The 16667-nt window shown below is 32.1% G+C and overlaps 1 protein-coding gene across 2 annotated transcripts; it reads left to right on the forward strand.

The window, feature by feature from the left end:
• The first annotated feature begins 2768 nt into the window (after nt 1–2768).
• LOC111718159 (mediator of RNA polymerase II transcription subunit 15) lies at nt 2769–16641 on the forward strand. 2 transcript variants are annotated; one of them, XM_023493675.1, is made up of 17 exons: nt 2769–3174; nt 4625–4705; nt 4883–4943; nt 5133–5188; nt 5461–5560; nt 6585–6636; nt 7001–7095; nt 7791–7854; nt 8245–8338; nt 8940–9017; nt 9880–9958; nt 11217–11273; nt 12085–12215; nt 13292–13356; nt 13535–13648; nt 14561–15352; nt 15878–16096. In XM_023493675.1, exons 2-17 carry the CDS (start codon nt 4633–4635, stop codon nt 15965–15967), a joined length of 2001 nt encoding a protein of 666 aa, XP_023349443.1. In that variant the 5' UTR covers nt 2769–3174; nt 4625–4632; the 3' UTR covers nt 15968–16096. The 2 variants fall into 2 exon arrangements, with proteins under 2 accessions (XP_023349443.1, XP_023349442.1); XM_023493674.1 differs by having other exon boundaries at nt 2770–3174; nt 16003–16641.
• Nucleotides 16642–16667: the final 26 nt, after the last annotated feature.

The following is a 16667-nucleotide window of genomic DNA, read 5'->3' on the forward strand; positions in this document are numbered from 1 at the left end:
TTTTTTTTATTTTCCCTACATCTTATTATCTAATTAATGTTTTTTTCTTTTCATCTTATTATCTAATAAAGGTTTTTTTCCTTTCATCTTATTATCTATTTATAAATGGTTTTCTTTTGATCTTATTATCTAATTAATGCTTTTTGCCTTCTATCTATTATCTAATTAATGTTTTTTTTCCTTTCATTTTTTTCTTTTAGTGGGGTGGGGTGACTAGTGGGGTGGGGTGGCTAGTGTGTGATACCAATTCTCGTTAGATCACTGAAGTTAAGCACACTCGTCCATAGCCAGTAACTGGATTGGTGTCCAGACTGGTGTTCACGGGTTCGATTCCCGTACTCCACACTAACCGACATATGCTTATCCCCTCCCTGTACATTATAATGAATCTTATTTATTTATTCTCAACATACAGGGTTACCCACAAAGGATGAGACCTCAGTGACGACTGTACTGAATTTAAACTGTCAATTTCCTGATAAACAAAATTCCTGGTTTCCAGCAACTGAGAACTTGTTTCGTTTTTGCAAAATCATTAAATAAGACAATAAACGAAGAAATTCAATGCAGTAGATTTAATTCAACCATAGAGTAATCATATTTTAATAGTCTTTACAGTCACATCCTTGGAGTAATCATATTTTAATAGTCTTTACAGTCCCATGCTTGGAGTAATCATAGTTTAATAGTCTTTACAGTCACATCCTTGGAGTAATCATATTTTTATAGTCTTTACAGTCCCATCCTTGGAGTAATCATATTTTAATAGTTTCAGATCGTCTTTACAGTCCCATCCTTGGAGTAATCATATTTTAATAGGTTCAGATCGTTTTTACAGTCCCATCCTTGTACTAATCATATTTTAATAGTCTTTACAGTCACATCCTTGGAGTAATCATATTTTAATAGTCTACAGTCACATCCTTGGAGTAATCATATTTTAATAGTCATTACAGTCCCATCCTTGGAGTAATCATAGTTTCAGATCGTTTGTACAGTCCCATCCTTGGAGTAATCATATTTTAATAGTTTCAGATCGTCTTTACAGTCCCATCCTTGGAGTAATCATATTTTAATAGTCTTTACAGTCCCAACCTTGGAGTAATCATAGTTTAATAGTCTTTACAGTCACATCCTTGGAGTAATCATATTTTAATAGTCTTTACAGTCCCAACCTTGGAGTAATCATAGTTTAATAGTTTCAGTTCGTCTTTACAGTTCCATCCTTGGAGTAATCATATTTTAATAGTTTCAGATCGTCTTTACAATCCCATCCTTTCGTGTGCAATCCTGTATATTAAATCTTTCTCATTTTATCTCCCCAAACCCTACTTTTTTCCATCTAGTTATAAATTGTATATCGTTGTTCGCAAAAATATCAAATTAAAAGATCAAATGCCAAATGATCAAATGCCGAATTATACAGTACAAACGCAGTACATTTCAATTAGGTCTACAATCTAGAAATGTAAACAAATCTGGGTAAAATCATATAAACTGATCAAACTGCATTGTTTATCTCAAAACCGGTTAAATTTCCACAACAAACTATCACGAGAAGAAAGAGAAGAAAAAGAAGAAATAAAAGAAAGAGAAGAAAGAGAAGAAAGAAAAGAAAGAAAAGAAAAAGGGGAAAGAGAAGAAAGAGAAGAAAGAGAGAAAAGAGAAGAAAGAAGAAAGAGAAGAAATAGAAGAAAGAGAAGAAAGAGAGGAAAGAGAAGAAAGAAAAGAAAGAAAAGAAAGAGAAGAAAGAGGAAAAGAGAAGAAAGAAATAAAAGAGAAGAAAGAGAAGAAAGAGAAGAAAGAAAGAAAGAGAAGAAATACTTATGCATACCCTAAAATCATTTCTATATCATTTTTATTTCTAAAAAACATCAAGAATATGCTGAAAAAGTCTGTATGCAGTTAGAATGTGTTTTAATTAGGAGCTGACTTGTTCTAAATATTGCTTACATTTTTATTGTTACCACAATTTGATACTTTTTCTCAATCAACTTTTTAAGTGCAAGGAATTTATTCCTGAAAGAAAAATATTATCAAAAGTCTGACTATAGATTTCTTTAAATAGCAGGTTTATGAAATTGGAGATTATGAGAGTGAATAATGAATACATTTAATATCATTCATAACAAAACAAATTTAAACTATACCATTAATATATGTAATATGTAATATATGTATGTATATTGAATATGTGTGAATAAATCTTTAATAATAATAATAATAATATTAATAATATTATTTATTGATTCGTCTTTAAAATATAACCTTACAAATGGAGGGTTAGTCAACGATGATCGTGGTATATATCCCTGATTTTGTTCCTAAAACAATATTTATCCCGTTTTCGTTTATTCTCAATAAATTCTTTCATTTTTACTTGATATTCTCGCACTCTTATTTCCTTGTATTGTCTTCCTCCCCCCCCCCCCCCTCAGCGCCTGACATCCTCCCCTCCCTTCCCCTAAATCTGAAGGTCATCTTTTAAGCGTCTCTGCAGTGCTTGAATCTACCTGCGTAGTGCGTATACAATGTAAGTACATGATACAATATATATATATTATATAATACTTATACTTATATCAACCTTCCAACACTGGGCTTAGAATACAAACCAATCATATACGCAATTTATGTCATTTTACAGTATTTAGATATATTGACCTAATACCATTATACGCTAAACATCCCATTGCTATAGTTAATCAATATCTACTCAGGTAAATTAGAAAGGCAATAGGTATCAAAACAGATAGTTCGTAGTAACTAAAGGGGGGAGGGGGGAAGGTTCTTCAAAAAGTGCAGTTTCCTTTATTGTTTTCAGGTTATCATGTAAATAATCTCGAACTTAACAAAGTTTTAAAATCGTTTTTAATGTTTTTGTAATATTTCATGTAAATTATTGAAGAATAACACCCTGCCGTAGTTCTAGGCCCTAAACTCTATATTTACACTAGTGGTTCCTTTACTAATACTATGCTATTCTAGTCTATAGGCAGGTATACAAGCAACAGTCAAGCTTTCAGGCAGTTTTATCCAGGTCTATACAGGCAGTCACATAACTGGTTAAAAGTAACCTGGACGCCCAAGCTGAACCAAAACAATCACAACAGTTTAAAAAGATATAATTTTATCCGTCAATGATAGATGAAGTGAACTCAAAGGTTAAACAAGGTGAATTCTGATAATAATAATAATAATAATAATAATAATAATAATAATATAACGTTTATTGCTAAAAATTGTTAGTAAATATGTTATATACATTATTTTAAAACCAAACTATATTTTCTTCCTGGTCACCGTCAAATAGCTAAAGGATGCTGCCTTTTTAAATTCTATATCCTAAAAAAATACGTATGACGGTGTGAGACCATAAAAACATGTATCTGTAATCTGTATATGGGTAAACCCAGATCAGGAGTTTTGGGAATGAATTTAAGACCCATATATAAATAATGAAAGCTTAGAAAAAGTAGAGAAAGAACCTTTAACATACTTTAATTTGTTAAATCAAATATGAATCTAGGTTTTATCTTGTTAGGCTTTCATTAAAAATAAATCTGGAATGCGTGACCTAGAACTTAAAAACCGGTTTAGAAAATTTATTGAAAAAAACCAGGATGTATAAACAAGAATAGAAACCAGTTTTTTCGTTTTTCAATCGTAACCTATACCAGTCCGACAACATTTCCTCAATCTATTCATTCATGTTTTAATTCAAAACTTTTGGAAAAATCACTTTTTATAATTAATAGTATTTGTTTGGTGTAAAATTTTTTTGAAAAAGCTGAACAGACAATGAGGTTGAGCGCTGCGGAAAGGACAAGGAAAGATGCTTAGATGGAGTCGATCGATCTCATTGATCTTGGAACATAATTTGAAAGAAAATATTTGCCATTTGAAAATTTTCACTAAACACAAGCGTATTTAAGGAATTTGTGATCGCAACAAGTTTTTTTGAGGTATTATTATAACGAGTTTTAGTCTGTACAGGCGAAAGTAAAAAAGTTCCAGTATTACTTGAGATTTATTTCAACAGATTTGTAAAATAAAAATACTCCCACCGCCTTGTGTTAAAGTAGATTCTTATTTGTGAATGAACTTGACAGTTCCGTTGATTAAATCATATAAAAATGTAAATATGGTGTATTGTATTGTATTGTATTGTATTTTATTGTATTGTATGCAGTTTTACCAAATTGTTTTTATACTATTTATTATTAAACATTTTAAAATACTTATTTTCTTCAAGAAGAGCTATAATGTAACTGAAACAGATGATAAGAAAATATAAAAATGTTCTTTTAAGTTTAAAAAATCTAAAATTGATCGACTTAAATATTTGCAACTTGGTGTCGTAGATATTTGATATTTCAAAAAACAATGCTGCTACTTCAAATGGACAAGTTTAAAAATAATTCACCACTAGGTTGCAAATATATACGTATTAGAAATAACCTACCAGAAGCAAAAATTAAATACAATTTTAAAAGGAAACATTATATTAGACAGAAAAAAACGAATTTTCTTCTTTGCAGCGGAGACTAGCCGATCCCTTGTTGGAACAAAACTGCATGTTCTTGTTATTAATCTTTTATAAGTTTAGGAATTTATTTTTTAGACTAGGTCATGTGTTGCACTAATAGAGGAAGAGAGGGATGGGTAACTGCTCTCCTACTCCTAGGGGTAATATGCTCTCTAGGTAATCTTTTAAAATTAATAATAATTTTTGTACTTTTTAATTTAAAAATTTTTAAGATCTAGTTCAGTCTTTAAGATAATTTAGCATTTTTTTTCTTCAAATTTTCCCCACACCATGGGCAAGATATCATATCTAAGTTTTAAAAACATTCATAACATAAAAAAAATATTATTTTAGGAGTGGCTATACCTATGCTGTTAATCACCTACCCCGGAGATGAATGCCTACTTTTTACAAGGTAAAAAAATACAATTTTTTAAAAAGTTTTCCCGCCAAAAATAACAGATTTTTAAATACTACATCGGTATCAGAGGCAAACATAGAGATTTATTTAGAGAGAACTACAATTGAAGCAGGAGGCGGGGTTTGATTAAGTGGGACAATTTATAAAATCTTGCAGAATTTAGCAATAATTAAAAATATTCAGTGTGCGCGGAGAAGCTTTAATCTATGGTCATCATGCTGGTTGCATTTACGTTACAGGTTAGTAAATTGTATTATACATGTACATTGTAGATACTTGTAATTGTACATCATTGTACGATGCTTAGATAATTGTATATTGTATATGATTGTAGATTGTACATCTTTATACATTTTACATCTTTCTACATTGTACATCATTGTACAATGTACAGTGTACATCATTGTGCATTGTACACAATGTACAACTTGTTGTTTGTAAAAATAAATATATTACAGATGTTCCGAATAATTTTTTAATTTTACCTTTTAAATTCAATTTTTTTGTTTAGTTTCTCATTTCCTGATGGTCGTGGCTTCTCTCTTCTTCTTTGTCATGTTCTTCTGGAGCCGGGCGCAGGGGAGCCGCCAGGATGGAACAGCTTCAAATAGGTAGGACGGGTGCAACGGCGCATATAGGTCATTGAGAACAGTAAGGTTTTATTAACTACACAGATAAATTTTATCCAACTTTTGACTTTATTTTTCATATTAGAAATCTCATACGCACAAAATATGTAGACTTCATAGAAAATGTTGATCTCAAAAGTTTATTGGAAATGTTTACACTTTTCGAATAACATGTTTTAGGTCTCTAAAGCTCTAAACCTTAACTTTTGAGTTATCTACTTAGGGTTTAACATCTCTAAACCTTAACTTTTGAGCTATCTACTTAGGGTTTAACATCTCTAAACCTTAACTTTTGGGCAATCTACTTAGGGTTTAACATCTCTAAACTTTAACTTTTGGGCAATCTACTTAGGGTTTAACATCTCTAAACCTTAATTTCTGGGCAATCTACTTAGGGTTTAACATCTCTAAACTTTAACTTTTGGCTATCTACTTAGGGTTTAACATCTCTAAACCTTAACTTTTGGGCAATCTACTTAGGGTTTAACATCTCTAAACCTTAATTTCTGGGCAATCTACTTAGGGTTTAACATCTCTAAACTTTAACTTTTGGCTATCTACTTAGGGTTTAACATCTCTAAACCTTAACTTTTAGGCTATCTACTTAGGGTTTAACATCTTAAAACCTTAACTTTTGGGCTATCTACTTAGGGTTCAACATCTCTAAACCTTAACTTTTAGGCTATCTACTTAGGGTTTTACTTCTCTAAACCTTAACTGTTGGTCTATCTACTACTTTTGGGCTATCTACTTAGGGTTTAACATCTCTAAACCTTAACTTTTGGGCTATCTACTTAGGGTTTAACATCTCTAAACCTATATTGTTCTGGTATAAACCTCTAATCCTTTATAAGTTGAATGTAAACCTTTTTTGATTTGATCCTTGTTTTTTTTTCAACCTAGTTCAAAATATTTAAACTTATTTAGACTTTAACATGTCTAATTAAATTAGTTTTAAGTTTCCATAACCTCTAAAACGAATTTTTACTAAACCTATATGTTTCAGATCTTTACGAGGGAGTGTGGCAGGTTTAAGTCAAACGATTGTACGAACTAAGGAAAACAAGAAAACAATTTTATTTCATATTTTTAAAAATGTTATTACATCATTATTCTTAAAAGGCCATAATATTTACACAGCTATATAATATAAGCATAGAATACAACAACAAAAAAGCATTGGGGAACAAAAAATAAAGTTTTAAATAAATGTTTAATATTGTTTAAATTTTTAGCCCGCACTAAATAAACAACGAGCAATGATTAAGATGAAATAAAATTACAAAACATCAATCTTACCATTTCTCCTCCAAGCCTTCCCTACCCCCTCCCCCCCACTTCATTCATTTCGTTTTCAGCTAAATCTAACTATTTGGAACAACTACTGCGTTAATATTTGATAAATAACATTCTTGTCTGTAGATTACACTCTCTATCCTGGTTCTCTCAATTATACTGACAATATTCGTCTTTCTCACAGCAATCATCATTCTCTCAGGATATATTGTTACTTGTGGGTAAGTACATTACGCGGAACTAACTTGAGTTTAGCATGTCATGGCTGTATCCGGATATATTGTTACTTGTGGGTAAGTACATTACGCGGAACTAACTTGAGTTTAGCATGTCATGGCTGTATCCGGATATATTGTTACTTGTGGGTAAGTACATTACGCGGAACTAACTTGAGTTTAGTATGTCAAGTCTGTATACGGATATATTGTTACTTGTGGGTAAGTACATGCACGCGGAACTAACTTAAGTTTAGCATGTTCAGGCTGTATCCGGATATATTGTTACTTGTGGGTAAGTACATGCACGTGAAACTAACTGAAGTTTATCATGTCTGGATATATTGTTAAGCTTGAAAATAATCTATTGTTTAAATAAAAACAAGTTTATCTCATTTAACTTCTTAAGATACTTAAAAGCTACACAAAATTATATAAACGAGGAAAATTATTCTAAAGTATGTCAAAAGTTTGTTAAATATATTATCCGGTCCTTTACTTGGAGATATTCCAAATTAAACATGATACTTAATATTTTTAGAATTTTTTTCAATTTATTAAATGTTGTATTGTTTACGAGTTTTCTCGTTTAATTTGTGTTAATTATTTGTAAAAAATAGTAATACTAATTATTATCATTAATAATTAATAATAATAATAATAATAATAATAATGATAATATTAATAATAATTGTTTTAAGAGAACTACAGTACGAGACACGAAGACAACTATACGGTCGAACTACTCTAGGTTCCCCTGTTAAGGTTTGCTTTATTCATAGTAAAGAAAAATCAATTCTCTTTCGTGATTTTTTCTGAACAGAACAATGCTGTCCATGGAATAAAAACAGATAATCTGATAATTCCTAAACATGTTTTAGAATATTCACCAACTAGCGAAATAAATTTTTGGAAAAAAAAATCCGTACATTTTTTTAAAATCCGTACAATCAGTACAATTTTCGAAAAAAAATCCCTGCAATCCGTACATTTAAGAAAAATAAAACCATTTTTGAAAATATTATTCAACACTGTCTCAACCCCCCCCCCACCATACCGATGATATGGATATTTAAAAGCTTTGAAGTCCTTGTTTAAGGCCTGAATTTTTTTGGATTATATAATGATGTTTACGTATTTTTTTGTTAAATCTAGGATGTTTATATAACCTGCTGGTCGCTGTTTCGAGATGCAGATTTCCACAATAGATTCCACTTTGATCATTATGAGTTGGCTGGTCAATGGCATGGTGAGCAGATATATATTTATTTATGTGTTTAGATAGATTCATTAGTCATGAGAATTGTTAATACTCTCTTTTGGATTCCCAGCTGGGTTTCGACCAATGAGAGTGCTCTCATTTATTGTACGTGAAATTTCCCGGCTTCTGATTGGCTGTTTTGTTAATGCAAACGACACTCTGGATGGTTGAATTTTAAATACTCTCTAAAATATCAAAATTAAGATTACATTAATCTCTAGATTAACAAAAAGAGGAGATCTAGCATTGATCTCGATATCCACAATATTCTATAGTTTAATCCTATACCTTGAAGAATATGTACACACATGATTAGAATGTCTTTCCATTCTAATAGTGACATGTTCTATTTAAAACGTACCCTTCAAAACCTTTGTCTGATCATCGATGGCTGAAAAATCTGTATTTTTCACACTGAAAAAGGATTTAATAGGAAAACAAGTTTAAACTTGTGTTGTGTGTACATGATGAACTCCATGCAAATAGCTTAACATGTTTCATTTATTGCAGAAACTCATTGGATTAAAAATATCAAAAATTGAATATTCTTAATGAATTTTTGTTTATAATCAATCTCCTTTTTGTTCAGGACAATATACTACGTACAAGCACGGGAGACCTAATACATGGTCCGGGAAACATAATCATCATATACCTATAGCTGTAGGTAGGAGAGAATAAAAACAAAATCAGAAATAAAATCCTAAAAGGAATTGAGTCTTTGCCACAATCTCTGATTTTCTAATCACTATATCTTTGGAACCAAATGTTGCAGACCTTAGATATTTAAAACTATGAATTCTGTTAGATAATATCAAAGGTTTACAACATCGAGTTCTATAGATATTGAGGTTTAAATATTTGATTTTGTTCCAAAGATTCATTTCCTTTGTCACTAAAATAGTCCTGTGGAATAAAGTCCTTCCATTTGAGATTCTTATTGTGAAAAAGGCAACTACGGAAAAAAGGGCTAGTTATCAAAAACACCCCCCTGGCTATATTGAATATGCAGATGTTTAGAAGAAAAGTCCTTTTTATGAAAACGTCTCAGACTTGACCGAATTTTCCCAAGACTTTTTTCCTTGTTTTTTTTCTTCGGACATATTTTCTTCAGGACTTTTTTTGCAGCCCCCCATATCATTTTAGAAAAAAAAGTTCCAGGAATTTACTTCCAATCACATTTTGTCCAATGACTTCAGAAAATTGGGACTTTTCTACCAAAGATTTTATTTTCATGTTACTTTTCCAGGAACTTTTTTTCCCGTGACTTTCTTACAAAGATTCATACAAATATCGTCAATAGAATAAAGTTTTTGCAACAAACAAAAATGTTCAAATCTCTTTTGCAACCTGATGGTGGAGACCTTTGACAATTTAAACTTAGACTATCTGATCTACCAAAAATTAAAGCCTGAAATTTCAAAGGTCTACGAAATCTGGTTGCAAAGATATAGGGATTAGAAAATCGGAGTTTGTGACAAAGACTCAATTCCTTTGCGTAAACTAACAGATTTTCTTCTATACTCTAGGAATGGAATTAAGCCTGGCTTGTTCTTGGCTCTCTGTTGTTATCTGGGTTGCCATAACATCTCTCCTATCCCTGCTCAGGTACGATATAGATTTTTATAGATTTTATGCTATATTGTATTGAAGAGTATACATGATACATCACTCTGAACAGAAATATGCAAGCTCTGACGCTTAACTAGATTTATCCAAACTAAAAAAATCACTTTGCATCTCGGAACTTTTATATCCAGGGCTTCAAAACGGTTTGGTATAAACCAAGGACAAGTGCCTGGTATAAATGTCAAACCAAGGACAAGTGCCTGGTATAAATGTCAAACCAAGGACAAGTGCCTGTTATAAATGTCAAACCAAGGACAAGTGCCTGGTATAAATGACAAACCAAGGACAAGTGCCTGTTATAAATGTCAAACCAAGGACAAGTGCCTGGTATAAATGTCAAGCCAAGGACAAGTGCCTGGTATAAATGTCAAACCAAGGACAAGTGCCTGGTATAAATGTCAAACCAAGGACAAGTGCCTGGTATAAATGTCAAACCAAGGACAAGTGCCTGGTATAAATGTCAAACCAAGGAGAAGTGTCTGGTATAAATGTCAAACCAAGGACAAGTGCCTGGTATAAATGTCAAACCAAGGACAAGTGCCTGGTATAAATGTCAAGCCAAGGACAAGTGCCTGGTATAAATGTCAAACCAAGGACAAGTGCTTGGTATAAATGTCAAACCAAGGACAAGTACCTGGTAAAAATGTCAAACCAAGGTGGCGGCACTTCAATGTCGGTCCGGTCTGAAAATGTAAAGCATAATTTTCATAATCTTGTGACATATTTTTTTTTCTTAATTAGAATATTTTTACATCTTTATTTCATTTTATGAATTTGTAAATTTATTAAGAAATCCTTAAAGTTGGATCCTTCCTCTCAAAGTGCATAAAATGTAAGTGGAAAAGAAACAGTTTCCTCTTAATTACATGTGCTAATAAGCATATTGGAGTTAAACTATTGATTTCGGAATTTTAATGATGGTTAAAAGTAAATATAAAAAGATTGTACTTCCCAAGTATGTATTTCTAAACAAAAAGAAAAGTTACTGATATCCCATTCTTAACAACACATTTTGAACTCTTAAGATATAATTTTTTTATTGAAAGTTTAAAATTTAAGACTACTATAATTGTGTTAACTTTCGAAACCTTAATAACTTAAGAACATTTTGATCCTGTTTTTATTGAGATATCCTGAACATTGCTCTAGTTTTAACTAAAGCTGCCTAAACGTTTTTATAAATACAAAAGTTCTATCAAAACCAAGATGTGTAATTACAAGGTTTATTTTTTTACAGGAAGCACGTGAAAGCTTTAAACCGGAAAGAGATTGCCGAGTCTATAGAAGATGCAAGGTAGTTTACTAAATCCAGATCCGGAAGTAAATTTCACGATAAAGGAAAAGAGGACAAAAAATGACTTATACTATATAATTGTGATTATAAAAAAGCTAAAGTATTTTTTCTATGTGAACTTACTACTTCTAGGGGTAAATTTTCCTTTTCGCTCTTTTACTTTTGGCGAAAATAATTTGACATACTTTTTCTTAATTTTGAGTGAAATAAGAAGATGAAAAAATCAAAGCAACCAATTTTCTGACACTTACATATTTGCAACCTGATGTTGTAAACCTTTGATAATTCAAAGTTTGAGTTTTTTATCTAGCAGAATTCAAAGTTATAAATATCAAAGGGCTTCGACATCAGAAGTCAGAATTTTTGTGTTGTTAATCTTAGGATCAAGCATCACGCACCTCTGCTCTTTTAGTAAGAGTAAATTCAACCTATATGAAGCAGAAAGTCTGACCGCGTAAACTTTGTTGCACCAGCTAGTCCAGTTTATTGTCTTCTTTACTTTAACCCAATGTCGGTGTCTTGCAGTACAAACTGGGACCGGAAAGGTTGACCCGGATCGGAAATTCAAATGTACTACGGCTGCCCGTGGCATTGATCTTCATCTTCTACGGATTTAATTAATTTTTCTTCTAAATTCCTTTACAGTAGTACTTCGCTGGAATAGCTTTGATTGAGGGATCAAACATTTATCCTCAATGGATATTGAGCTTTAACAGTCAAAATTAACGATACTCAACACAAATATTCCGATCTCAGGTTGCAAAGGGACTAACAAATTATAGTATGCAAAGTATAAAAAGTTCCTTTGTAGGATTTGGGCAGCTGACATGGCAAGTGTAGGAGGAGGAGGAGGGGGTACTAGCTTACATCAATATGAGATGGTAAACAAGAATAAACATTACGATACAATCAGATCAGTTCGATCACAGTCAAGAATGTCAGGTAAGCTTTAAATAAAGATACAATTATTATACAAGATACAAAAACACACTTAAATGAAATGACTACAGAGCGTCCCATATCAAATTAGATTATCTCCAAGTTTTAACACCAAAACAAACCCATAATACTCGAAAAATCTAGCATTTTCCGTAAGAAAATTTTTATATTAGCCTTATTCAATTTTTTAAAATGATTCATTCTTCTTGAATTATCTGATTAATCGTAATTTTTACCGATTAAAGATCTAATATGATGTGGGACACCCTGCACATTAGTTTTGATAGTTATTTAATGATATAGGGGAAAAAAATAACTCTTGAGCTTTTTCGAATGTGTTTATTATCTTTGAATCTCTGAAAATGACGATTATGTTTTTTACCACATTTTTAAAATCCTGGAAATAGCAAAATGGAATGTTCCAGAATTATTTCAGTATTCAGTTACATGAATGCATAACGTAAAGATTTCAGTTGTAATTTTATTCCTAGTTTTGTTAAGTTCTTTATTATAAATTTTAATTTAAAACAAAGGACCAACGAAATGTTTGCACACTACACACTAATTATGTTTTCTAATTTTCTTTTCTTTATAAAATACAGCAAAGGAATCTTGATTATGTTATATAAACTTATACAGGAATAAGAACACTTTTTAAAGGGACTGTAGACTGTGGCATTCCATTGACAAAGTGACATTTTAGTTTTACCCTTTAAACCTTTCACTGATTATAACTTGACGAACTTGTAATTAATTTGTCCACCAAAACACTTTTAATGGTTGATAAAATTTGCAAGATATATTACTAACTACCATTTAATAAATATCTACATTTGAATTTTCAAAAGACGCATTTGAATATTCGGTATTTTCCATAAATGTGTAAAGTCAACTTGGTTAAGCTCACACTGTGCGTTAAAGATTACGTTAACTCTCTACAGTCCTTTTAAACGTTTGAACATTATTTCGCTATTTCGATTTACATTGAAAATCTAATGAAAAAAAGTTTTTTTTCCAGTTATTGAAAAAAACTTTTTGTTTCGTCCTAAACAAAGTTTTTCACATTAATCCGTATTCAGGTGCCCCTTCTGCTATTACCCAGCAGACCCAATTACCACATGCAAGTACTTTAATGGAACATCAGGTATACAATATATATACATCCAAATATTCATCTGATGTTAATAATTCTGTTGAGTCTTCTCAGTCAAATTATTGTCCCGTGAAGTAACAAATTACCTTTTTTGAGTTTTCGAGTTTACGTTTTTCTAAATATTTATTTAATTTTTCTTTTTTGTATTATTAAAAACAAAATCATTTAGGAGGTGATTGCAAAAACACATGAAGATGGAACGTACTTTATGACCTCTGACGGAAATTATGTACAGCTGGTGAATGGTGTACTGACTAATGTCTCCGTAACACCAATGATGCAGGTATAATTGAAATTAATTATTAAATTACAACCTATACTATATATGTCGAATTCAATTCGAGGCATCGGTATACAGTTGATACTTCATAATATCTTTTATTATTTTGTGCAAGATTTACTTTAAACGACAATTATTTGGCCGCTAGGCGTCTCTGCTATTGACGTTACAGGGGTTCTACGTGAGAGAGACACACAAATCGCCATTTAAAGTACATTGTATATTAAAAGAATAAGAAATATTATGAGATATCAACTTTATAGAAATACTTCGAATCGAATTATATCCGACATTTACAGGTTGTAATATCTGAATGATTAGTTTTGATTAAATTATTTACAATCTGGTGAAATATTTGTATGGGTCCTACGTTCTTCGGTATGAGTAGTGTTAAACCCTTTTCTCCTAATAGACACCACAGATAAAATCACCATCTAATTCAATTCGACGTTAGCCTGTACCACCTTTCATTTTTCGCAAACACTCCCTTTAAAGAATTATAAAAACATTCGATTTTCATCAAGTTTTATTTCTCCTTCTATTGTTTGGGTATTAAACTATCCCAGCGAAACTGATGATGAAGTTTGTTATTTTGTTCTGATGTTTTAATTATTCATCTTCTTTTACAAAGTTTAGATACCATGTACCCTGTACCACATACCAAGTACCCTATACCTTGTACCTTGCACCTTGTTCCTTGTACCTTGTAGCTTGTACCCTGTATCACATATAAAGTACCTCGTACTTCGTACCATAAACCGATATAATTACCTTGTACCTTAAAACTTGTGCCTTTTACCTGGACGATAAATATTTCTAAAATATATATTTCAGGGTACAGTACAGTATTCAAAGCTATATTCTATATTTCGGCTTGTAGTACAGTACTCAGAGCTAACATTTCATATATTTCAGGGTGCAGTACAGTACTCAGAGCTAGTATTCCAACCTCAGGATTCATCAGAGTTAAATACTAAACTCAACCAAATTCACAACCAACAACAACAGGTTGTTTACCAACAAATACAGCATCCTAATCAGCTCAACCCACAACATCTTCATCAGCAGCAGCTTCAGCAACAACAACTTCAACAACAGCGGCTTCAAGAGCAGCAACAGCAACATCACCAATACCAACTGCAGCAACAAATTCAAATTCAACAGCAGCAGCAACAACAGCAGCAACTTCAACATCAACAGCTACAGCAGCAGAGACTGAAAGAACAACAGGAGCAGCAGCAACTACAACAACAAAAACAAATTCACCTGCAACAGCTACAAATGCAAAGGCAACTCGAGGAACAGGAAGCACTTGAACAACAGCTACTTCTTGAACAACAGCAACATCTTGAACAACAGAAGCAAAAACAGGAAGAGGAAGAACTGAAGAAGCAGCATCAACAGAGAATAAGACATGAACAAATGGAGCAAGAAAAACAGTTACAAATGAAACAAAAACAACAGCAACAGTTTCAAAGACAGCTGAACGAACAGCTTTCACAAAGGAGCAAACAGCGGCCGAGGAGTCAGCTGACAGTTCCCCTGCTGTCAGGTTCCCCCAGCACTACTAGACGGTCTGTTGTCAGCAATAATCAAAGTCATGTCAGCAATCATCAAAGTCATGTTAGCAGTACTAGTGGAAGAAAAAGTCCCGGTGCAAGTACAAACAGTCGCAGAAGTCAGATTTCCAATGGACAAACTGCGGCGGTAAATATATTTTATTATTTATCCACATGACACCCCCACCCCCCTAGTAGAACAAACAGGACCTTCATAGCAACAAATAGCAAATAGCAACAAAAAAGATACTTGGTAGCCCCCCCCCCCCCTCTGCATATTCCACATTTAGAAGATTTGTATTTAGTTTCTGTCAAAAAATATTTTTGCCAGACCGGAACTTTTTCATGATAATCCATTTAGAGAGCATTAATTCTTATATTTTGTGGATTAAGTCAATTCCTCACAAAAAGGCTGTTGCATAGGACAGGACTAAATTAAATATTAAATTTATTATTGAATTTTCGTAGTTTTAAAATTAGGTTGAATTATTTGGCCCTCATTAAATCTCGAACTTTATATATTATTAATTTCGACCAAAATGTAAATTATTAAGAAACCATATTTAATTAATGACAACTAACAATCCTACATTGCAACCAGGTTCTATTCATGAATACTAACACCTCGTGTCGACCGGCCGGCGAGTGGTAAAAAGATAGATTATTGATCTAGGCTGATGAGACCCCGAGTCAGAGTAAACTAGTTCTAGAGTTGCATTTAAGCAAAAAGGTTGAACCGTCCCTCACCTCTGGAAGTAACTAAGCCCAGGATGGATTAAAGTATAAACATGTTGCTAGGATGGGGACGGGAAGGTGAATACCAGGATGGAGATGAGAATTCAACATGATCTGGCAAACAGTGCTGGGATCAAGTGCAGCCAGTTCTGAGAAACTTACAGCGTGTCCCATAAAACACGATGATTTAAAGACGACCCATTATGACATTAAAAAAGCATTTCAATTTAAATATCGTGTAAAATATTTGTCAAAAAAGTAAACACATATTTATTTTGTACATTTGTTTTCAAAACTGAAGCACTTTAAACATGTTCAATATTGTAGTAGTATTTAAACTTTTCTCTTTATTGGGACACACTACATCTTATTTTCTCTTTATTGAGACACACCACATTTTATCTTCTGTTTATTGGGACACACTACATCTTATTTTCTGTTAATTGGGACACACTTCATTTTATTTTCTGTTTATTGGGACACACTACATCTTATTTTCTGTTAATTGGGACACGCTTCATTTTATTTTCTATTTATTGGGACACACTACATCTTATTTTCTGATGCATTCGTAACTAGTATAATTTTGTTCATTTCTAAGAGATTGCGTTACTTGACTCTTTTTCGCAAACTCTGATTTTCCAATTCCTATATCTTGGAACTCCATGTTTCAAATTTTGAAATATTAAAGGCTGGTACCACCAGGTTGCAAAGATGACGGGGATTAG

Source organism: Eurytemora carolleeae, unplaced genomic scaffold (assembly GCF_000591075.1).
Source record: "Eurytemora carolleeae unplaced genomic scaffold, Eaff_2.0 scaffold13, whole genome shotgun sequence".
NCBI lineage: Eukaryota > Metazoa > Arthropoda > Copepoda > Calanoida > Temoridae > Eurytemora > Eurytemora carolleeae.